At 33.7% G+C, this 25495-nt stretch overlaps 1 protein-coding gene across 2 annotated transcripts; it reads right to left on the bottom strand.

The window, feature by feature from the left end:
- Positions 1 to 61: 61 nt before the first annotated feature.
- Positions 62 to 24886, bottom strand: LOC140451360 (uncharacterized). 2 transcript variants are annotated; one of them, XM_072545116.1, is made up of 4 exons: positions 24193 to 24886; positions 8492 to 8623; positions 3279 to 8382; positions 62 to 197 (listed from the first exon to the last, which is right to left on the bottom strand). In XM_072545116.1, the coding sequence occupies exons 1-3, from the start codon at positions 24625 to 24627 to the stop codon at positions 5188 to 5190; spliced, it is 3762 nt and encodes a 1253-aa protein (XP_072401217.1). In that variant the 5' UTR covers positions 24628 to 24886; the 3' UTR covers positions 62 to 197; positions 3279 to 5187. The 2 variants fall into 2 exon arrangements, with proteins under 2 accessions (XP_072401217.1, XP_072401218.1); XM_072545117.1 differs by lacking the exon at positions 8492 to 8623.
- Positions 24887 to 25495: the final 609 nt, after the last annotated feature.

The following is a 25495-nucleotide window of genomic DNA, read 5'->3' as shown; positions in this document are numbered from 1 at the left end:
AATTTGCATGTATTCGATTCAAAATGCTCTTTATTATGCAACCCCAGTTCTATTTTGTTTGTAAACTGTTTAGAGCACACAATGCAGTCATATTCTTGTTTTAAATATTTGTTGGGTGGTCTTGGATTGTTGGGATTGTGCACACGTCTGACATGTTTTGTGAGGCTTGAAGAAGTTGTAAAGGTTCCATCACATTCCTAAAAATGTAATAAACTTAGACCTTTAATTTCGCGCGCTGGTGTATTTTGTACAACTCGCAAATAAGACGATGTAAATCCATTAAGTTGGTAATAGCCCCAACTGGCAGCAATATAACCCTTAATTGTAGTGTTCAGAACATAGGAGAGGAACGAGACTTCTTTCCTTGTCTAAGGTTCAGAAAAATTAATAACGGTGCACATAGAAAAAGAAAGAAAGGTCTCAATATTTTCAACAAACAAAGCTAAGAGAACCGGACGGTGTACAAAATGCACCAAGCGCATTAAATATTTTATGTTGTTACAAATTTAATTTTGTTTTATTATTTTAAAGTCCGTTTTACAGCCTGCAATTATACCTGCAAGACGCAAGCAATAATGTGTAGCAATAATAATTAGCACGTGTAGGACTGCATTTACGATTATATTTTCGTTTGGCCAGAAGTATTATCTTGTGAAATACGAAATTTATATTTTAATTTTGCAATAATGCCAGAAAAAGAAACGGATTGTTTTTAGTTGATATCCGACAATAGGAAGCATTTATACAGGACGAAAAAAAAAACAAGAAATTATATTTTTATGTCAAAAACGGCCAAAAAATTTTATATACAGGGTGTTCTCAAAAAATGTAAGTTTTATTTATAATTTTTGTTATAGTTGTTTTTACGATTCCAAAAAGTTTAAATATTGCAAAACGGTTAGTTTTTTTGAATAAAAATACAAAGTGATTCACAATTCGTTTGAGTTCGGCGTGAATATAAGGCAGACATCGAGATCTCAGCTACTTGTAAACATTATTCTGATGAGTTGGATAATATGTCACTATAATCAACATTTATAACAAGTGGTTTAATATGTGTTTCCATTATATTTTTAAGCCGCCACATTTACTTTTCTACTTTTTCTTGAATATATATAAATGATATAATTGAAATATAAAATAGATTTATGGCATCTGAAAATTTGAAGGTGGTGTTTTTTACTGCACCATCATTTTTAATATTTGCCCAGATGAGTTATATGGGGTTTAACCCACAATGATACAGAGTTTTTTACAGTTTTTTTTGGTACGGCATATTTTTTTACGATTGAAAGAAACTGTACTTTATATTGTTCTGAAGCTATTTTCTTGTGGCATTTTAAATTAATTACTATTTAAATGGGAATAAGCCACAATTAAAGGTTAAAGTTTTAAAACTATAATTCTAAATTGATTCATCTCATTTTAAGTCCCTGTCTATTTCATTGTAAATATGGCCTCGTGTACGTCATGTGGTCCTCTATTACAGACAAACTCATATTCACCATGTCCACCCCCGAATATTGTGGGACCAAGTAAATGCTGCAATGTCTGTTACCAAGTTAATATTTCGGGAACTCCACCAATAAAAAAAGTGCCAAAAAGATGCAAGTATATTCAACCACCAAGACCAAAATCTTATGCGCCTCTAAGAAAATTTATACCACCTGAACTCAAAATGGAAGATAACACAATTTACAGAAAATCATTTATTCCAGTCGAAGTGCACGTGCAGTTGCACGTGCGGGAAGTGGTCCGGAAGGCTGCGAATAGTACGGCTGCGTTGGGGAGGGTGATGCCGAACATTTAGGACCCAAATCCGAAAGGAGGAGGGTCTTACACGGTGTCGTACAGTCGATTGTCCTCTATGCGGCACCAGTCTGGAGCGAGGCGGTAGAGATAACTGCCTGTAGGAGTCTCATGACACGAGTAGACAGAACAAGTCTGTTGCGAGTGGCATGCGCCTACAGGACTGTGTCTGCGGCAGCCTTATGGACCATCACTGGATGTGTTCCGTTGCATGTTTTGGCGGTGGAAAGAAAAGAGCTTTATGACAGAAGAGGTCCAAACCTTGCTGTGGCCGAGAAAAGACAGGAAAGGGAAAGGTCAGTTGAAAGATGGCAAGAAGAATGGAACAACACGGAAGATGTGGCACAGTGGACGAAAATGCTGATCCCTAACATAAGAGATTGGGTGGACTGTGGCCACAGGCGACTGGATTATTTCCTGACGCAGGTGCTCACAGGGCACGGGTGTTTTAGGGCCTACCTCTATAGGATTGGAAAGGCTGATACAGATGAATGCCTATACTGTGGATACTCGGACACTGTGACACATACGATGTTAGATTGCAGCAGATGGATAGTGGAAAGGACCAGAATGGAGAGACAGGTGTGAATTTTGTTACAGTGAGAGAAATGATTGAGAGAATGATTGAAAATAAATTAGTTTGGACTAACATACACAGCTATATCCGTGCAGTGATCAAGAAAAAGGAAGAGGAAGAAAGACTGCTAAACCAACGCTAAAGGTAAGAGTGAATGATGCTGAAAGGTGAAGCTAGAAAAGTGGGTCACACTGTATGAGTTGGAATGCGTGAGTCAGACTGTGGGGAAGGAGGAAATGCCCATCTGGAAATAATGCCGAACTAGGAGCGATGAGTGTCTTCTACGCGCTACCTGGAACGAGACAGGGAACCTCCTTGCTGATGAATAGAGTGTGGATGTGTATGAATGGAGAATGAATGAATGAATGAATAAAGGTAGTGATTCGGAAGTGATGCCGGCCTTACAGCGGCCATTCCGCTTCCGGATCGCTGGATGACAGAGGAGGGTCTGGTTTAGCAGGTAGGCGTTCGGCGTAGACTCGGCGACGAGAGGGCATTTTAAAGTACCTCGGGAACTATCGCCGGGAGTACGAAGAACGAATCCGGCTCTAAAGTTAGTCAGGCGGCGTCCTGGACTGAGATGTCTTTTGAAGATTCCAGACCCCCCCTCTATAAAGACGAAAAAAAAAAAATCATAATTATTCGCTGTTACTGATTCAGAGAGGGTATTTAGTTTTGTATAATAACTAATATATTAGTTTTGTGTTAATAACACCACACATTCTATACAATTTAAAAAATCTTAATTTTTTTCTTTAAAAATTTTGTGATGATGATAATGATTTAAGTAATTTTCAAAATTTGTTAAATATAATATAGAATTTATTCATCATTTACATGTTCATTATTATCTTGTATTTATGTTTAATTAAATAAATCTACAAGAAAGTACCTAAATTCGGATCCCTTTCGCAAAGCGGGCCCTCAGCCTTCCTGATTCTTCAATGTGCTCTGTTGGGAAAGCCACTAAACATTAGTTTATGCTTGCGTCACTTGGTCAAACTGTCACACAACAAACGTTTTGAGAGTCATCAAACAATTAAGACTGACATAATTTTTGATTGTTACTAACGGGATGCTGGAATGGAAGTGATAATTTTTGGAAAAGCTTTCAGAGTACAATTGCATATATTAAATATAGATACTGGAATGGAGAGAATAAAAGACCTCTTCACTTGCGCAACTTCTTTATTGTTGTGTCAAGATAGCCAACCTGATTTACGTAGTGTTTGGGGATCAGGATAGCCAACATTTCAATAATAATCTCTATGTCTGTTGTCCTAGTCTCTGTGGCCAAACGCCGCACTGTTTGTCCAGTTCGTGTCGGAGGTCCAGGAAATCTGCGACGAAATTCACGCTGTGCCACCACAACCGACGAATTTTTGCGCAAAAAATGAAAATTATTCCGCGTCCTTGTGATTCATGGATTGTCCATTTGTATTCTGTGTTTCAGTACTCTCATATCTGTCGTTTCCAGTAGTCTTTGCGTTGTAGCTATGTCGGGTCTTGTTTCTGAGGCATATGTCATTATTGGTCTTACACTAGCTTTATAAATTCTTGATTTCATCTCAGTGTTAATGTGTCTGTTTCGCCATATAGTATTATTAAGGCATCCTGCCAGTCTATTTGCTTTTTGTACTTGATCTCCCACTTCTTTGTTACTTGTTCAATACTGATGCCATCAATTTCTATTTTACATCTGGTTGGTTCTTTGCTGACTAATATTGTTATAGTTTTCTGAGATGAGATTGTCATACTAAATTCTTTTGCTCTTATGTTAAATCTGTGGACCAGCTTTGCAGACTATCTTCATCTTGGGCTATTAATATTGCGTCGTCTGCGTAACAGAGTATTTTGATTTCTTTGGTTCCCATTCTGTACCCTCTTCCTTTGATAACGATTTTGATGATTTTATCCATAATCAAATTGAAGAGCATGGGGCTCAATGAATACCCTTGTCTTATTCCGCTGCCTATTTCTATAAGTTCTGTAAGTTGTCCATTTATTCTGACTTCCATTTTGTTGTTTTGGTAGATGTTTTCGATAGTTTTTATAGTATTTAGGGGACCTTCTTTATTATACTGAAGATGGATTACATCTTTGAGTCTTACTCTGTCAAACGCTTTCTTTAGGTCAATCAGACACAGAAATGCTGCTCTATTATACTCTAGTGATTTCTCAGTAATTTGCTTTATAACGAATATTGCATCTGTACACGATCTTCCACTACGAAAACCCTGTTGGTCATCTGCTACACTGATCCTCTGATTTATTAGCACTTGTAAAATTTTAAGTGTAAGTTTTAGCGTAGTACTTATCAAGTTTATACGTCTGTAGTTTTCTGGCTGTTTTTTATCTCCTTTTTTGAATAGTAGAATTAGTTCGCTCGTTCTCCATTCTTCCGGTATTTTATTGTGTTTTATAATTTTATTAATTAATGATGTTAATTGTTCTGTCATTGCTGCTCCACAATATTTCTAACTCGTTCGGTATTTCGTCTTTACCTGCTGCTTTTCTGTTCTTCAGGTTTTCAAGTATTTTTCGAACTTCCTGTACATTTATATTAAGTTCTTCATTTCTGGTAATTTCTGGTGTTTCCGGTTCTAACCTCGTTTGTTCTTCCTCTGTATAGAGCTTTTTCAGGTAGTCAATCCACGTATCCTTTTCTATGTGTTTTGGTTCTATTAGTTCCTTTAACTCCTTTCTTTGACCTCTTATGATGCGCCATATTTGCTTTTGCAGACCGTAAAAAATCATGCAGCAATATTTTGAATTTCATTCTCATCACGTGGGGTTTCTTCTCAGCATAATTCACGACAAATCTGAATTATTTTCGCTATATCTATGTTTGATTCAAATTCTTTTCGATTTTGTAGTATTCTGTCTTCATTACCTTCGTATACTGTAATAAATTTCATTTCTGATAAAACTTCCGACTCTTCGTGACGAAATGGAATGTGCAATGTGACCATTTCCCTTCGATAGTCATCGAAATCATTTGCCATGTCATAATTCCTATAACGTATAATTCTTGGCTCACTTCGCTTGACATATTCTCCTTTGAGGGTCTTATAATAATTTGATACAAATTGTGCCAAAGTAATATCTTCCAAATAACTTGGTCTTTTTTCATACTTGTCAAACCAATTTTCCTTCCAAATATCTGTGCAATCATCTTCCAAATCACTCAATTCTTTCATTTTCAATTTGATTCTTTGCCGTTCAATGGGCCGTACCGTAGGAATGTATACAATTTCAGTCGAAGTTTTTGACATTGGTTCACGCAGTAAGTACCATGCAGCTTCTTGGCTTGTCATTTCACCTTTGACACCAATATTTTTAGTTATTTCAGCTATATCAAACTCTTGATTTTGGTTCATAGTTTCAATAATTTTTCTTTGTAAATCGCTTGCACCTCTATTTGTTTTATTGATATATTCAACGACATACGCGGCGCATGAATACTCCTCAGTAATAAATTGGAAATTGGAAGTTGATTTCACTACATTTAATAAAAAAGGATTGAATGGATTATGCCACTTTTCGCATGGTTCACGCTTTAAAAAAACTCTTGATAGACTAATACCTGCACTTATAATTTTGTTATATTCTTCATCTGTCAAGATACCATTTTTTTGGTAAAAATCATTCATATCATTATAATCTGTATCCTCCAAGTTTTTTTTTATTTCAAAATATTTTTTTTTATAATTTTCAAATCCATTTTCACTCTCTTTCATTGGTGTTAAAATAATGGTCTTTTTTGAAGGCATGAAAGGGGCATCAAATCTACATTTTTGAGCTTTGTTTGAAGAACACGTGAAAGTATGTTGGTGAGTTTGTAATTTTATGTTACCTGAAGCTTCCGAACTTTTTACTGATATTAGTGAATCTATTAGTTCGATTGCATCGTTATAGTCTCTTTCGAGTGCATTTTGGGGAGCATTATCAAGCCAAGCTAAAATATGTGCGTGTTGGCTTCCTCTATGCTTGAATTCAATCTTTTTGAAGTAATGAAGTACTCTGAATTTTTTAAAAGGACTAAATTTTTTCGACTGCAAAATATTCAAGATTACGTTAACCAATTTATTAAAGTAAATTGCACAGGTAACTGAATCCTCATTAATTAGAGTGCTTTTAGTGATATAATGTAATTTCTCTGCATTTTCAATAGTAATATCTTCCTTATTCTTCAATTTGTATAGAACTTGTAACAAATTTAGCCATCCTATTTCGTTAGCGCTTATAGTAAAGAATACTGTTGGCTTACCAAGTTGTCTAATCATTGCGAACAGATCTTTCTCTCTTTCTTGCCAATACCACGTTGAATTTGGAATTGAACGTAAGAAAGCTAACTGACTTTCAACGCAACCTTGTAGATAATTCGGGTCCTGTAATTGCTCTTTTGTAATACCAGCATCTTTGAGTGCATCACGAACTCTGATCCTCATTATTTTCATTGCCATATATAACAAGTGATGAGGACTAACTCCTCGTCTATCAGATCGTCTAAGTTCGCTAGTTGCCATCATAAACGGTGTAACTACAATACCATCGCAAAATTTACGAAATTGTCCTAAATAAACTGCAGGAAAAGATAATTCTTCTGCATGTTCATCGAATAAAAGACTGATTGGAACATTATTTAGTAAGTACATATCTTCATTCCACATTAATGTTTTCTGTTGTGCTACTAAACTTTCTTCAACATTAATATTTTCAAAAATTTCATTTTCTTCTTCATTTATAGAATCAATACCTTCAAAAAATGTTTCATCGATAGTTATATTGTAAGCTTCATATAGAGGTGTTTTTATCAAATATGATAACCAATTTTTCAATATCCTTTTATTAACTATTTCATAAATTGAACTTGATTTATGAATTTTGGTCCTTTCAATGTTAACGTTAATGCTGTGATCTTCATCCACATTTCTTGGTAACTGATTCACCATTGTATTAACTTCTATAGGCACATTGATGACTTGTCCATATATTCCATTTTGCCCATTAATATGCCTGAGTCTCCTAATTTGCATGAATGGTATTTTTGGCGAAATAAGTCTTTCTGAAATTAAATCTAAAGGCACATTTGCCAAGCTTTCTGGAAAATCTTTATATTTGAACCCATTATACACTGATAAAATAGGAACTCTTTTCTTCCCGATTGATAGAAAACAAGATTTGCATACACTAATCACTGATATATCACTATTTGTTAGAAGTGTTCTAATAAAGTGAACATTAGTAGTTGCATCGTCGTTTATTAATATTTTCAAGTCATTTTTGAACCACAATCTATCACAGATATCACAAGCATGACCAAAGTTATTGTCAAAGAATTTCTTTTTCATCTCTAAATGTGCGCTGGAATGTGTATTATACAAGGAGTATCGCGGACGAGAATTAGAATCTTGTGACTGATGAGCTCTAGTTTCTTCAGGAACGTGTGAAATAATGTTTGGTGGATCCGCTTGAGCAATGTTATTATCTGAATTACCAAAATTAATGTTTTTTGGTTGTTGATGTTTTTGCAAATTAACAAAACTTAGGGAATTTGAATAAAAATCTGATGTTGGAACATCTAACCAGGATGGCCCTGCTATTTGAGGCTCGTGTATCTTGGGCTGATTTTGAACACGTAACTGATTGTTCACGGTTGATTGTTCTGAGATTACTGCGTTGCTGTCAGTATTGAGCAATTCTAGTCTTTTTTTATCCCTATATTTCTGCGAAGTTTTCTTTGATAATTCTCTTCTATGATCTGTAGATAACTTGTTTAATCCAGCTTCTTTTGCCTTTTTCATTCGTGCTCGATACTTTATATTACGTAATCTACGTAATTCTTTTTTTCTATTTTGTTTTGCTTGTTCAGTGTTCTCCTCTTCATTCAAATCTACTTTTTTTCTTTTATTTATAAAAAATTCAACCTCACTATCTGAATTTCCATTTTCATTGTCGCTATTTCTTTTATTCTTCTCTGTTGAGGCGATTCTCTATAAAAAAAAAAGAAATGGTAAGTTTTTTTAATTCATAAATAATTATTAACATATATTTTTTACAAGCACACACACACACATTCTAAATTTATTCTTCTTTATTTACCTCCATTTTTATTGTTTTATTGATAACAAATTCAGCCTCACTATTTTCTAAATTTACAGATTCATTGCCTCTGTTACTTGGTTGTGAAGAAACAGAAAAATTTTCTTCATTTTCCTCCATTAGAGTGATTTTCTTAAAAAAATGTAAAAACGTTTTTTAAACACATCAATTATGATTAAATTATTATATTAGATTATACATATACATATATTATATATATATATATATATATATATATATATATATATATATATATATATGCAATGGTTGAATAGCAGAGGTTTTATCGGTCAATAATTGACAAATAAAATTCGTCAACTACTTTATTGATTTATTCGAATACGTTTCGCTTTTATTTTTAAAAGCATCATCAGTTTACTACAAATAAAAATGATTTTATAATATAAGTAAACAACCAACAGGGTTCAAATCTGTAGGGTACTTACAAAAACAATCTGTAGGGTTTTTTAGATGTTATAAAAACTCTACGATAACTTAACATTAAAGATTAACAACTAAACGAGAGAAACGAAACAAAAAATACAAGAAAAACTGTAAGAACACTAGTGTGGGGTATTAACAAACAAATGTACTATTACAAATTAATAGTACTTAATTAACAGAACTATTCCTTCGGTAACTCTGGCGAGAAAATGGACTTTTCCTCATTGGTGCAAATAATTATTAAAATTTAAATGGTTGCAATAAACAATCAAAAACAATTTATAGGTTTAGGTAAAACTAGGTAAAAACTTACCGCTGGGTCTAATTACCAGGGTTTGCACTACAAAACAACGAACGAAATCAATTTAATATGCGTGCATGGGTTCCCGTGCCGGGTTGCGTCTTTTCTTTTCAACGACTCGTGCTCTTCTCTTTCAAAGGGACGCATTCCACGAGCCCGATGGCGGTACTTATAGGGATCGTAGGAATACAGGGAGGACAAATGTATTGATTAATTTATACAACCATATTTGAATTTAAACATTCTCCCCCCTTTAAAGGCCATAAGGTCTTTAAAAAACAAAACGAATTCCAAATACTATCATTACTTAAACAACTAAAACGATAATTAATACAAACAATTATACAAATCTTACACAAATATTCAAAACTTAAACTACAATAAAAAAAATTAAAATTAAAATGGTGGTTTCGTCGCGGTTATATTGACAAAAGCCGAACAAAACAAAATTAATAAAAACGTTGTAAAGCAGCCAAAAAAGCTTCCGAGGTCAAATCACTAGCTACTTCAAGATTTAAAGCCTTTGTAGCGCAACATACAAATAGACACAAATAGGGCTTTTGAGTTCTAACTCCCCTGTAACGAGACATGGTTATCGAAAACGGTCCACCATAATCTAATCCACAAATCGAAAATGGTTTAATGGCACCGAGACGAAATTTAGGCAAATTACCCATAGGGGGTTGTAAGTTTTTAGGAGATTGTTTCCAACATCTAATACATTTGGACAATACCGAATTAACGGCTTGTTTAGAAGACATTATCCAAAACCTTTGACTAACCAAAAACTGAGTACTCTTAAATCCAGCATGTAAATACTTCTCATGATAATGACGAACTAGAAGAGTAGTAAGACGAGATTTTTTTGGTAACAAAAACGGGTGTTTTGCTTCATACGATAACGAAGACTGAGATAGACGACCACCTACTCTTAAACACTGAGTACTATCATCTAAAAATACTCCCAACTTACGAAATGGTTTTGGAAAAGAATTTGATTGAAGATGTTCTTCAAAATACTTTTCTTGTGTAAATCTGACAAGAATAATCAACGAGTCTTCTAATTCTACGAAAGTCAAGGGTCCTGACCGTTTCGACCTTTTATAACGAGAGTTGTGCGCGAATCGCAACATAAAAGCCAAAATTCTTTGGATCAAGGTAAAAGACGATTTATTTTTTAACAAACAAGACAAAAAATGTTCCTCACGAGTGGAAACAAACACTAAAGCTTTCTTTATCTCTTCCAAAGAGGATTTTTCCTGCAATGAGGGAGGAACCTCTGGAAAAATTAATAGAATATTATACAAAAACGAAGGACCTGTTAACCAGTCTAATTTTGATAGAAAAGCAGCCGGTAGCATGCCTCGCGAAGGCGCATCAGCTGCATTATTTCGAGATTCGATATAATGCCAAGAATAATTTTGACTATGGGACTGGATATACGAAATGCGATTTGCGACGAAAGTTTTAAATCTCGAGGAGGAACTTTTAATCCAGTGCAATACGATTTGAGAATCTAACCAAGCATACACATTTTGAAATATTATTTGCTTCCACGACTCTAACACAAACGACATAAGTTTTACCAAATGAACAGCAGCTAACAATTCTAATCGAGGTATAGTAATCTGTTTTATAGGAGCTACTTTCGATTTGGCACACAGTAAATTAACTTGAACTAGGTTACGAGTATCAATACTACGAATATAAACGACACAAGCATATCCCTTTTCACTGGCATCGGCAAATCCATGAAGCTCTAAGATGGGACATGAGGAAATATTCAAAAAACGAGGAATTTTGAACTGTGAAATAAGAGATAGTTCGCTCTTATATTGTTCCCATACCCGAATTATTTCCGAAGGAGGACGATCATCCCATTTAAGACCGGTTGCCCAAAGTTGTTGGATTAAATGTTTAATAAAAAAGGTAATAGGTGTTAAGTAACCACAAGGATCATAAATTCGAGCTAATTCGGACAAAAACGATCTTTTGGTACAAGGGACGTCTTGCAATTTGACTGAAAATTGAAAGACGTCGGACTGTGCAATCCACTTCAAACCAAGGATTTTTAATGAAGGACCATTTGCTTCTGGATCAAAATTAATGGAGTGAGGATTAATATGGGATTCAGGAAACTGCGACAACAATTTGGGTTCATTCGAACACCATTTCCGTAACTCAAAGCCTCCTAACTTTAACAAAGCGACTAATTCGTCAACTAAAGTTTGTGCTTCTTCGAGAGTCGAAGCACCAAAAACAAAATCATCAATATACGAAGCATGACGAATAAGCGAGACGGCTTTAGGAAAACGAGAGCCTTCGTCTAATGCTAATTGTTGGAGAGTTCTTAAAGCGAGATACGGCGAAGATACTATTCCAAAAGTAACGGTTAATAAACGATATTCCTGAATTTTCTCAGCGCTAGAAAATCTCCATAACACGCGTTGATAATCCGTGTGTTCAGGAGCGACTAAAATATTACGATACATCTGACGAATGTCCGCACACAGCGCAAAACGATTAAGTCTAAAATTCAACAACAGCGAGACTATGTTCTGTTGCAGCTTAGGACCGACCAGTAAATAGTCGTTCAAAGATTTACCGCGACTGGGACTTTTCTGAGACGCATTATATACAACTCGAATTTTACTTGAAACACTATCTGGTTTCACAACGCAATGATGTGGAATATAATACTTTCCCCTTTTCTTTTCGGCATTAGGGACTAACTGCATATGACCTAAATCAAGATACTCCTGCATATAAAAAGAATATTCTTTTTTCAAACTTGGTTGACGAGATAAGCGTCGTTCTAATGATAGCAATCTATTTAAAGCAATATCATAGCTATCTTGCAAACAAGGTGGCGATTCACGAAAAGGCAAAGACACTACATATTTACCCGAGACGTCTCGATTATGCGTTTCCAGATAAATGTTCTCACACAGAACGTCTTCTGGTTCTGAAACTGGCTTTTCCGGTACGTTTTCCAGTTCCCAAAATTTCGTTAACGAAGAATTTAGTGGGTCTTCAATATTTGAAAGACAAACAAGCGAAGTCGACGAAAGGTTAGGTGTGCTAGTAGGTCCTAACAAAATATAACCAAAAACGGTATTTAGGGCATCTGGTTGTCCCGCTTTACCTTCAATTTTACCTTCTAACAACACCTTCGAAAATATGCTACAACCAATTAACAAATCTATAAATTGACTACAGTTAAATTCGGGATCGGCTAACTTCAAATTTTTAATATAATTCCACGTCGATATGTCAATTTTGGTGCTCGGCAAATCCGAGCAAACCCGATCTGTAATAATAGCCTCCAAGTGAAACACCGGTGACTCCTGATGACGAGGTTGGATAGAAAAACTTATTTGACCTTGATTCAGTTTCGTTTGCATCGAATTGAGTCCGTTAACTTCAAATGAACAAGGAGTTTTAGGCCAACCTAATCTACTGGCAGCTTTACGACTAATGAACGAACTCATTGAACCTGAATCTAGCAGACATCTCAAGGGCTGTTTACACCCCTTACTATCAATCGCGTGAACTAAAACGGTACCGAGCAAAATTTCCTTTTTTGTCTCGTTTTTCTTCCCTATAAAACTAGCAGCACAATGTGATATTTCAGGCGAATTTTGTTCGACTCCCGATGCCCCTGGATTATTAGTATTTTCTATGGACGACTGACTATTGGAACGATTTCTATCAAAGTGCAATAAACTATTATGAAGGTGACTGTTACATTTACTACATTTAAAGGCCTTTGGACACGACTTGACAGAATGATTAGCCTGATTAAGACACCTAAAACACGAGGAAGATTCTTTACAAAATTGGTATCTTTCTTTTGGAGATTTTTTCAAAAACAACGAGCAATGGTTAAGAAAATGACTTTGTTTACATAAAGCACAACATATTGACGACGAATTTGTAACAAAGGATGAACTACTATTATGCCTTGACTCATTGGAATGTTTATAATTACACTTTGGCTCCGTATAGGTTGGAGCCCTCGACGATTTCTTAGATTCACTTAAGCTACTATTCAAATTATCGTAAGCAATGTACTGAGTTTCAATAAACTCTACCAATTTTTGAAATGACGGGATTTTATTCGATTTATTTTCTAACTCAAATAACTTTACTGAATCCGCGTCTAATTTCGACAAAAGTAAATTAAACATAATAAAATCCCAATGTTCTGTCGGAAGACCTAATGTTTTCAATGCGGCTAAATTTTCTAAAAACGTATCTACTAATTTAGCCAGATTTTTCGAATTAACTACCGATATTTTCTGTACGCCCAAGATCGCATCCCAATGCGCGGTCGCACAACGACGAACATTTGTGTAGCGTTTAACAATTAGATCGTAAGCAATTTGATAATTATCGCTATTTATTGACAAATTACGAATCAAACTAAGTGGAGTCCCTTCTAAACATCCTTTCAAATACTTAAACTTTTCTACGTCTGCTAGGCCTGCGTTGTTATGTACAACCGAATTATATAAATCTAAAAATGAACTAAACTCCTTAAAATCACCCTTAAATTTAGGCAGCTCTATTTTAGGCAAGCGAATATTTGATTGTGGAACTACTACCGATCTAAATGGTTCTGGAGTTTCAAATTGTGGCTCAGATAATTCCGCACTAAAGAGCTTTATTTTATAAAATTGTTCCAAAAATAATTCCCGAACATTTTCTTCAACCCTCGTATCCGCGTCTGGTACAGAAAGAATATTACTAATAATATTAGTGTGATGTTTTAAGAACTCTTCGCGAATCGAATCTAAATCCTCTAGTCTAATTTTAAATAAAGGGCGAATAGAAACGTCTGAAAGGGCCTTAAAACCTAAATCAAAAATTAACTGAATATCATTTAAAGCAGTTTTTCTTAAAAATTTGAGCTTCCTATTCTTTTCTTCAAGTTTTTCCATTTTAAATTTTTAACAAGTTCCAATAATATTATACAAACGAAAGTGTACAAAAATGTGGTCTAAAACCCCGAAATTACCGATTTGTTATTCGATACTTTATTAAAACGACGATAATCCCCTTTTAAAAGTCCCATATGGTCGACTTTACAAAAAGGTCATAAATTATTCTCGAGCCACGACAAGAGACGCAAACTTAAGATAAGAACCCTCAAAACGATAAAAAATACGACGAGACGAAACCAACCATTCAAATTTAAATATAACAAAAAATATTTTTTCAATAAATGAGTTCAAATTCGGCTAGATAGGCCAATGTGGGGTATTAACAAACAAATGTACTATTACAAATTAATAGTACTTAATTAACAGAACTATTCCTTCGGTAACTCTGGCGAGAAAATGGACTTTTCCTCATTGGTGCAAATAATTATTAAAATTTAAATGGTTGCAATAAACAATCAAAAACAATTTATAGGTTTAGGTAAAACTAGGTAAAAACTTACCGCTGGGTCTAATTACCAGGGTTTGCACTACAAAACAACGAACGAAATCAATTTAATATGCGTGCATGGGTTCCCGTGCCGGGTTGCGTCTTTTCTTTTCAACGACTCGTGCTCTTCTCTTTCAAAGGGACGCATTCCACGAGCCCGATGGCGGTACTTATAGGGATCGTAGGAATACAGGGAGGACAAATGTATTGATTAATTTATACAACCATATTTGAATTTAAACAACTAGTTCATTTGATTTTAACCGATGGCTTCATTTGAATGTTGGTTTAAGCTCTTTCGAGGGTCAAACCACACTAATCTTTTCGATTTTTTCTATCAGCTCTACGATGTCATAATTTTCACATGTGGCTTATTGTTTCCACTCACTCCTGAACAAACCACAAAATATGCTTCGCTCCCGCACTTCCCACAAATCACTAACAAGCTGAAAAAACTTTTCAAAAACTTACCTGTCAAAATAGCCTTAAAAAATACCAGAACCTTAGGTAAGTTATTTTCTAAGACAAAAACTCCATTGGCCCCTCTAGAACAAACTAATGTCGTCTATCATGTACCCTGTGCAGAGTGCAACTCCTGCTACATTGGCCAGACCAGCCGCTCTCTTCAAGGTCGACTAACGTCCCACAAAAGAGACGTTAGAATTTCTAAACCATCTTGTGCCCTTGCACAGCATGCCATTTCAACCAAACACAGTATCGACTTCACGAATACCAAAATACTGTGCAAACAAAAAAATTATCATAAGCGATCCATCCTTGAAATGTGTCAAATTCTTAAACATCCATCGTCATTAAATAAGAGAACCGACATTGACAACTTGAGCCAGATATATCACTCTCTCATCATACAAAACAAATAAAAAAACCCCTTACAAGACAGTAACTTCATTCCCATTCTTCTTTCCATTTTTTTTTGTTTGGTTTTTTTTAAAGAAAAACGAATAAATGAATCCTTTTTTAAAAAAGGTCCGTCCCTGTTCCGCCCGCTAATTCCCTCAAGAATCGGGCCAGCTTGCTACATTCCAGAGAAACACATGTACGACAATAAGCCACATGTGAAAATTATGACAACCTAGAGCTGATAGAAAAAATCGAATAGATTAGTGTGGTTTGACCCTCGAAAGAGCTTAAACCAACATTCAAATGAAGCCATCGGTTAAAATCAAATGAACTAGTGTTCTTACAGTTTTTCTTGTATTTTTTGTTTCGTTTCTCTCGTTTAGTTGTTAATCTTTAATGTTAAGTTATCGTAGAGTTTTTATAACATCTAAAAAACCCTACAAATTGTTTTTGTAAGTATGAACCCTGTTGGTTATTTACTTATATTCTAAAATCATTTTTATTTGTAGTGAACTGATGATGCTTTTAAAAATAAAAGCGAAACGTATTCGAATAAATCAATAAAGTAGTTGACGACTTTTATTTGCCAATTATTGACCGATAAAACCTCTGCTATTCAACCATTGATTATATATATATATATATATATATATATATATATATATATATATATATATATATATATATATATATATATATGCATGTATATAGGGTGCAGCAGATAAACGGCCAAATTAGAAATATCTGGAGAACTAAAGCTAACTGCATCATGAAAATTATAATGAAGGGGTTTTGAAGAGTGACCTATTTAATGAAAATATTTTCATCCATTTGCGACTTCAGGTTATACCGGAAGTTACACCGCTATTCAAAAGCGTCCCTTTGATGTCTTGGTGGTAGAGAACTGTCTTTAATACTTTTGGAACTCAACAATAACGCATCGTTCACCCATCCATGTTGTCCTCCGCAATGTCGCAATGTAATATGCAAATTCGCTTGCCTCTAGAATGGGGTACATCTATTTGGCATTTTCTTGTACCGTTTGTTCAAGCTTTATCTATCGTTTGGTGAGAATCAAACCAAGTCTCGTCCAGATAATAAATTTCTCGACACTCACTGCAGTATTGTGAAATTTTTTCGATATATTCATTCCTCCATTTTATTAGGCGGCTACTTTCCATTATAGTTTGTCTCTTATTGACAGTTTTATATTTAAAACCATTTTTGGTCAAAAATCTTCCCAAAGTCGTTGTGGAACAATCATCAACAATATGTTTTTCTTTTAATTTCCCCATGATATTGTTTAGGTTAGGCATAACTTTAGCTGCATACATATGATATATTGTCTCACTAATAGGTTACAAGAGGTGAGGTTGAATTTTTTTAGAGCTTCCCAAATCCTTTCTTGCTGTCCTCTTTTCGAACCTGTCTTTATTAAACGGTACACTGTTGCACAAGAAATTTTTGTTTAAACCGCCGTTTTCTTAACAGCTTCATATTTGGTCATTTTTTTAGAAAGTCCATCAAATACATCTAACACCATATTTTGCTCAGCTACACACAAATTCTTCCTTTGCTGAGTACTTAGCCCCGCACTTTTATCTTCATCTTCTAAATTATCCGTAGGTTCATTTTCGTCAGGTAAACGCACATCACTTTCCCATGGCCGCCACATATTTTTCTTTCATAAATACTAAATATATCACAACACTTTTTTTCGACAAACTCTGGCTGAAAGAACCACAAAATATACTGCTTAAGAATGACTAATTCCGTTATTTAAATATTGTGACAATGATCCCGCCCCATTTAATTATTCTACGAAAATGTACTTATTAAGTACTTAGCCATTACCGGAAATATAAAATTGTTTGTAAATTTGTATTTAGATCAACCGCAGGAATTTCTCTTAATTATTTTTAAATGTTATAAACAAAGACATCATATTTTTGATAACATTTCACAAAAATATTTAATGACGATGGCACAATGACGTTAGGTACATCTTAAGACAGTCTGGAAATAGGGCCAGAGTAGCTGCCACTGCCCTGAGACTTACAAGGGAACACCATATAGCATATCTAACATTTGCAAGAGAGCACGTAAACTGGAATATCGACGACTGGGGTAACATACTCTTTACGGATGAGTCAAGATTTTGTTTATACACTTCGGATCGAAGAATAATAGTTTATAGACGAACGAGATGGCGAACGTTATTTTCAATGCAACCTAAGACCGGCGACAAACTTTGGAGGAGGATCTATTATGCTCTGGGGCGGAATATCTCCTAGGGGTCAAACCGAATTATTATAGCTAGATGGAGGATCCTTAACTGCTGATATGTATATTAGAGAAATTTAGGAGATGCATGTTGTTCCTTACGCCCCATTTATTGGTAATGACTTTATTTTAATGCATCCACATGTCGCAAGAATCGTTACTGAGTACCTTAAAGAGGTAAATTTACAAGTTTTGAATTGACCAGCGCCCAGCCCGGACTTAAATCCAATAGAACATGTTTGGGACCATCTTTACAGAAGGGTGAGATCTGGTAATATGACGCCAGCTAATCTTCAGGACCTGCAATGGTTATTAACTGTAGAATGGGATAATATTAATCAATATTATCTAAGAAGATTAATTGAAAGTATGCTACAACGCTGTCTAGATGTTATAAGAGCTAGAGGAGGCAATACTTCTTACTAAATTATCATTACTTTTGATTTTTATTATTTTTCATTCAATGCTGTTTGTGCGCTTACTTCTAATTTATGAAATAAGTTAAATAAAACCTTTGTTTTTCGTACATTCTGCATTTTTCTTTTAATACTTGTTACCTACTTAAAAAACAAAAAAAAAACAACAGTAAAAAACCATGTTTTAAATTATTTTTAAAAAATTTGCAGTTTCATAGGTGATGCGATATTTTTTTGGCAGAGTATATATATATATATATATATATATATATATATATATATATATATATATATATATATATATTATTGTGATATTTAAAGTCTTGGTGCGCCAAGCAATAATTAGCTAATTAATTTTTTTGATTAATTAAAATTATTTAAATGATATGATTATTACTCTATCACAATTTTTAATTCTTTTATCTCAGGGTTAAATTCGTGCTTCAATATCTATGCTATTACATGTGAAAGGTAAGGTCCAGAGAATACCGGAATAATAAAAAACACATATGATCTAACACTATATATTGAAATAAAAAATAATGAAATAATTCACACTCAAAAGTTTTCAATAAACAAATCTCATATAAGGATTCTCAAAATTTTGTTCTCCGTACGTGAACAATCAAAATTAATGGTACAAACAATATTAATTGAAAACTCAAAATCCCAAACTATTCTAACTCTCCTAATCAAAATATTTATATCCTTTCTAAATTACGTGTAAAAATTGTGTTATCAATAAAAGAAAAAAAAAACTGCAGAAAACAAAAATATCTCTCTCTGATGATGAGTGGTCCAAATCCTTGTTCCTTGTAGACTGTATTATCTCCTCTCAACCGCTCCCTATGTAATCAGCAATCTTACAACAGATTGTTGCAAGTATATCGTCCTTAATGATCTCCTTCAAAAGCAACAATCATTCAAATTATGATAGCCTTTCTCCTCTCGATAAACTGAATCTCTCGTTGGCCCGAGTGAAAATTGACTATTGGAATATCTTCTCTTTACGATAAACTGAATCTCTCGTTGGCCTGAACAGTGACTCTTGGAATATAAGTAGAGAAATATGACTTACAATATTTTGCTGCTTCAGCTTCTGTCAGATACACTAACTCCACAAAAACTCACTAACATTCAACACTACTGCTTGCTACATTTCAGGAACCGCCAGAGAACAATCACTGTTCGTCTTACAGACTTGGAAACCAACTGATCCTCCTTTCTCTCTCCTCAATCTCGCTAAACTTTTTCCTACATACTTATCCCACCTTTTTCAATCTCCGCCAATCAAAACTCGTCACAATTCCCCCATTTTTTCATTTCGATAACAAACAAATTTTTACCTATACTTATAAATTTCCTAAAACTTATTTACAAATAATATTTTTCTATAATTCTTAAAAACTAACAAAAACCTCTTTCTATAATCCCTTCTATTGTCTTTAATCACTGCATTAATGTATTTTGAAAAACCCCGTTCAATTGTCTGTGGCTTTCACTTAAACTTATGCGGGTCACTCAAGTATAACAAAGAAATAATTTATGTATAGCTTACATTTTGTTTAGTACAGGAAATCCAAGAATTTAATAACTTTCCTTCTCCGAAATGTTTGTTGTTTATTATCCTACTTATCTGAAATATTTTAATGTTTTTGAACTTTGAAATATTTTAATCAACCCAATATTTTTCTCGATTTTACATATCATAACAAATCCCCGCCATTTGATCTGCCGAAAACTCTTTGTTAAATTTTAAAATGACAAAAGTTTTCCAGGATCAAATTATTTCACTATGTTATTAAAATCTATTCATGATATTGATAGATGTCGTGAATGTTAAAAATACCCCGTATATTTCCTGTCTTTATACGGGATTGGATATATTTTCGTTTTAAATTTTTCCAAGTATTTTCCCTTAAAAGAAAGTTCATAATTTTTAGCCACTCGGTTTACTTCATTAACAAAATCTCCATGGTTTCCTAAAATCTTCTCTATTTTCTTTCCCATGTTTTCTCCACAATTTATTTTTCTTTCATCCTCCTTTTGTTCACATGTGTTCACTGTCCATAATACTTCTTCACAAAATTCTGGATTCTCGTCCATCAGTGCCATTTTTTCTTCTGTTTTCTTTTTATCCTCTAATTCCCTTTGGTATTCCGAGCACCATGTTTCTATTCCTTTCATTTCTTGTTCTTTCATATCATTTTTAATTTCATTAATCTCTTCTATTTGTTGTATCAGTTCTTTCTTTATCCCCTCAACACATCCTCTAATTTCCTGTTCATAGTTTTCCAGACGCTGCTCTATATTGCTCATTGTTTGTTTTGTTTCCCGTTGGTTTTCTTCCATTTTTAGTGATGTTTCTTGTTGATTTCTATCCATTTTATCCATTTTCTTTGATGTTTCATTTTGGTTTTTCTCTATTGTTTGTTTTGTTTCATCCATTTTTTGTGACTGGAGTTGCATTAGTTGTAATATTTTATCTATTCCTGATAGTTCTTTTCTCTCCTCAACTATTGTCACATTTCCTTCATTATCCGATACTTCTTCCAAAATTGTTTCATCTTCTCTGTTATTCTCCTTCCTTTCCTGCATTTTACTTTGTCTCCTTGTGACAGACATGTTGTTACTTTTTGTTATTGTTTTTGTCCCCGCCAAATGTGAAATTTTACAACACTCTATATGTTTCAGAACACGACAATATTTCTCCCCAAATGTATTAAATTTTCACGACAAATATCAAATATGCAATCAGTAAAATTCAAATAATTCAAAATAAATATCAAATGTACGATTGATAAAGAAAATAAAATCAAATAATTCAATAGCAGTAAATATCCACTAACTACGATCAATCAATAAATCAAATTTATATTCCCTGGAAAAATTGTCAAAATACTTTCAAATTCAAATTCCCTCAATGTTATATGTTTTTATCTCTGGATCACCTGTACTTATTCCAGATCTCTTTCCCTTCCTTCAAATGTAAAGCTGCGATATTTTCAAGCCCCACGTTTTGGAAGCCAGTTATTGTGATATTTAAAGTCTTGGTGCGCCAAGCAATAATTAGCTAATTAATTTTTTTGATTAATTAAAATTATTTAAATGATATGATTATTACTCTATCACAATTTTTAATTCTTTTATCTCAGGGTTAAATTCGTGCTTCAATATCTATGCTATTACATGTGAAAGGTAAGGTCCAGAGAATACCGGAATAATAAAAAAACACATAAGATCTAACACTATATATTGAAATAAAAAATAATGAAATAATTCACACTCAAAAGTTTTCAATAAACAAATCTCATATAAGGATTCTCAAAATTTTGTTCTCCGTACGTGAACAATCAAAATTAATGGTACAAACAATATTAATTGAAAACTCAAAATCCCAAACTATTCTAACTCTCCTAATCAAAATATTTATATCCTTTCTAAATTATGTGTAAAAATTGTGTTATCAATAAAAGAAAAAAAAAACTGCAGAAAACAAAAATATCTCTCTCTGATGATGAGTGGTCCAAATCCTTGTTCCTTGTAGACTGTATTATCTCCTCTCAACCGCTCCCTATGTAATCAGCAATCTTACAACAGATTGTTGCAAGTATATCGTCCTTAATGATCTCCTTCAAAAGCAACAATCATTCAAATTATGATAGCCTTTCTCCTCTCGATAAACTGAATCTCTCGTTGGCCCGAGTGAAAATTGACTATTGGAATATCTTCTCTTTACGATAAACTGAATCTCTCGTTGGCCTGAACAGTGACTCTTGGAATATAAGTAGAGAAATATGACTTACAATATTTTGCTGCTTCAGCTTCTGTCAGATACACTAACTCCACAAAAACTCACTAACATTCAACACTAATGCTTGCTACATTTCAGGAACCGCCAGAGAACAATCACTGTTCGTCTTACAGACTTGGAAACCAACTGATCCTCCTTTCTCTCTCCTCAATCTCGCTAAACTTTTTCCTACATACTTATCCCACCTTTTTCAATCTCCGCCAATCAAAACTCGTCACAATTCCCCCATTTTTTCATTTCGATAACAAACAAATTTTTACCTATACTTATAAATTTCCTAAAACTTATTTACAAATAATATTTTTCTATAATTCTTAAAAACTAACAAAAACCTCTTTCTATAATCCCTTCTATTGTCTTTAATCACTGCATTAATGTATTTTGAAAAACCCCGTTCAATTGTCTGTGGCTTTCACTTAAACTTATGCGGGTCACTCAAGTATAACAAAGAAATAATTTATGTATAGCTTACATTTTGTTTAGTACAGGAAATCCAAGAATTTAATAACTTTCCTTCTCCGAAATGTTTGTTGTTTATTATCCTACTTATCTGAAATATTTTAATGTTTTTGAACTTTGAAATATTTTAATCAACCCAATATTTTTCTCGATTTTACATATCATAACAATATATATATATATATATATATATATATATATATATATATATATATATATATATATATATATATATATATATGTAATAGATTTATATATACAGTGTGCAGCATTAGTGTGAGGAAATCCAATTACTCATTTGTCCTAAGAGATACAAGAAAAATTATTTATTTTAAAGTTGGAGCACAGATGGGCCATTTTTGGACTCTTCTCAATGTTCTCATTTTTTTAATATAAGGTTTGGCAGTGTTATATGAGGTAATTTAAAAGATAATTACGTTTTTTTATTAATTTCATAGCAAAATTAACACCCTGTATGGAGATTTGATATCAAAAAATATATTTATGTTCAAGATTTTTAATATAGTATAGTATTGTCTAAAACTATTAACATAGCAAAATAATTAATTTTGATATATAGGCTGGGTCGAAGCTAGGAATAATGTACTGGAAAGTATTTTCTGAGTTTTCTTAAATGAAATACCCTGTATTTTAATATTGTAATGAAAAGATATTTTATTGAAAAAATGAGAACATCGGAAATAGTCCAAAAATGTAAAAATATACAGAGTATTCCATTAAAAAAAAAAGATAGGTTTGTTCCAGCCCATCAATACGGGCAGCCCTGTATATTTGAAAATATTTTAAGAGTATGTTTATACTCCACCTGAGTGGTGAAATTGATTCGGCCCATACAAAACATACAGGCATCCTGAGCAATAAGAAGTAGTCACTTTAACTCATATCCATTCACGCAATGGGCATGAATTATCCACATTTTTGGTAATTTAATCATTTGTATCAAGTAATAGCAGAAATTGATAAAGTGTGTAATCCATATGTACTTATATAAGTACAGTATATTTATAGGATATTGATAGAAAGTGATATATCACTGTCCATTCCTTGGTCTCACCTGTTTATAGCGTACATATTAATTTTTTATGGCTAAAATGCTCTGTACCTATAGAACTAAATAATGAACTACCATCAATTGGGGTGAATTGGGACAATTTTCAGATATTAAATAACTTTTTTTGTAAAAACGCTACGGTTTCGGATCAATGCAAAGTTGTAGATCCCTGTTAGAGCTTTCAAAAGGAATACTTAGTTCACCTGTCATATTGGCAGGTGATTTTTATTCCTAAAATGACAACTTAAAGGACACAGTAGATATGAAGATGAAAGGTAGAAAAATCTTAGGACAGAGTGGAAACCTTATGAAAATAGTAAAGGACAAGGAAGAGACTGCAAATGCAATGGGCACACAACCACAAAGCATTAGGGGATGCTTGTCCCCAATATTGGGTGAACAAAGCTGAAATAAACATATAAATTCATGGAGATTTATCTTCATTTACATTGTAATAACTTGTATATAATTATAGCTTCCTGGGTTATTAAGTGATAATATTCCTGTTCATGTTTTGCTTATTTATAAGTAAAGTAATAAAACAAATATTATAAGTAAGTAAACAAATAAAGTTCATATTTTGATTGTAAATTATTTTTAAATGCGGTATAAACCTACCTTGCATGCATATGGTTTAATTCCTTCATGGTAGGATCGCAAATGTGTAGACAAACTGCTTCTTTGCCTAAACTTTTTATCACACTTATCACATTTGATATAATTTAAATTTCTCGTATGAATCTCCATATGATGAACTAAGCTTCTTTTGTAACTAAAATTTTTGAAACAAACATTGCATTGATTGAAGTGCTTGTCCATAACATGTTCTTTAAAATTATTGTGAACTTTTCTTTTACAAATAAAACAGTATTGAGTTTTGTCATGGATCATTTTATGAATGTTAAGAAGGAATTCACAATTAAAATCTTCTAGGCATTCCGAACAGGTGTATTTTTCATGTTTTACAGTACTATATTCTTCAGATAACAATTGGGAATCTACCAGATCAGGAAGATCAATTTCTTCATGTTCAGTTTTAACCTTTACATCCATTTTTGCGATTTATAAATCGACATTTATGTTCATTCACAATGAACCTTCCTTTGGAACTTGAATTGCTCTTTACCCATAGTTCTTATTACTCGTGTCACTTCCTAATTATGGTCGTAGCTCATAGCACAGTATATAGCTAAATAATTATTTTTTTGTAAAGTAAAGACATTAAACCAATTAAACTGTGGTTATGGGTTATGGGCGCTTGACGGCTTGGCTTGGCAGACATTGACAGACATCAGCTGTAGGCTGTAGCTCGTAGCTGTGTCGCATTGTCTCGATGGTCGTTTCAGTGGTTGGATGTTTTCTTGTTTTATGATGTTGTTGGCTTTTTTTGCTATGTGGGTTCCACTCAAGGTTAGTAGATTTTAAGTAGGTTGTCTCGTAACTATGTGGGCGAAGCGAGGGGAATTCCTCTCGAAGACCTTAACTAAAACGTTTAGTAGTGAAATCGTCCTATTAGAATCTAAGTCTGTCATTGACTATGTTCGTCAGGTAGAGTGTGACGCTCGGTGGAAGGTGTTTCACGCAGTTCCTGGCAATATTGTCAGGTCCTGGTGAATTTGATCTACCGATTTGGCTAAAATTTTCGAAGGTTTGTTGATCCACAGGTGCCATGATAGGATGATCATGTGGTTCCTGTGGATCGAAGGTGGTGGCGAGTCGTCTTGTTATGTCCCTCTCAATCCTTGCACGGTAGTCGTGGTCAAATTTAGGATCATCGGGGGTGACTAGGGTGTTTTGTAAGTGAATTTTGAAGCCGTTGGCCTTCTGTTTTGAATTAATAATTTGGTTGTTCACCACAAGGTGAGAAGGGTTGTCGGTTTTCTGTTTAGTTAGGGCTTTAAGTTTGGACCAGAACGCTCCA

Source organism: Diabrotica undecimpunctata, chromosome 9, assembly GCF_040954645.1.
Source record: "Diabrotica undecimpunctata isolate CICGRU chromosome 9, icDiaUnde3, whole genome shotgun sequence".
Lineage (NCBI taxonomy): Eukaryota > Metazoa > Arthropoda > Insecta > Coleoptera > Chrysomelidae > Diabrotica > Diabrotica undecimpunctata.
The sequence above is the reverse complement of the archived record's forward strand: the minus strand, read 5'-3'. Positions and strand labels throughout refer to the sequence as shown.

What these genes read in the sequence shown, in the direction of transcription:
- LOC140451360 (XM_072545116.1), bottom strand. Translation starts at nt 24,627, where the DNA reads ATGGATGTAAAGGTTAAAACTGAACATGAAGAAATTGATCTTCCTGAT. An exon ending in TTAAACCATATGCATGCAAG is followed by an intron (nt 8,624 to 24,192) that starts GTAGGTTTATAC and finishes CATTTTTTTAAG; the next exon opens with AAAATCACTCTAATGGAGGA. An exon ending in ATAAAACAATAAAAATGGAG is followed by an intron (nt 8,383 to 8,491) that starts GTAAATAAAGAA and finishes TTTTTTTTATAG; the next exon opens with AGAATCGCCTCAACAGAGAA.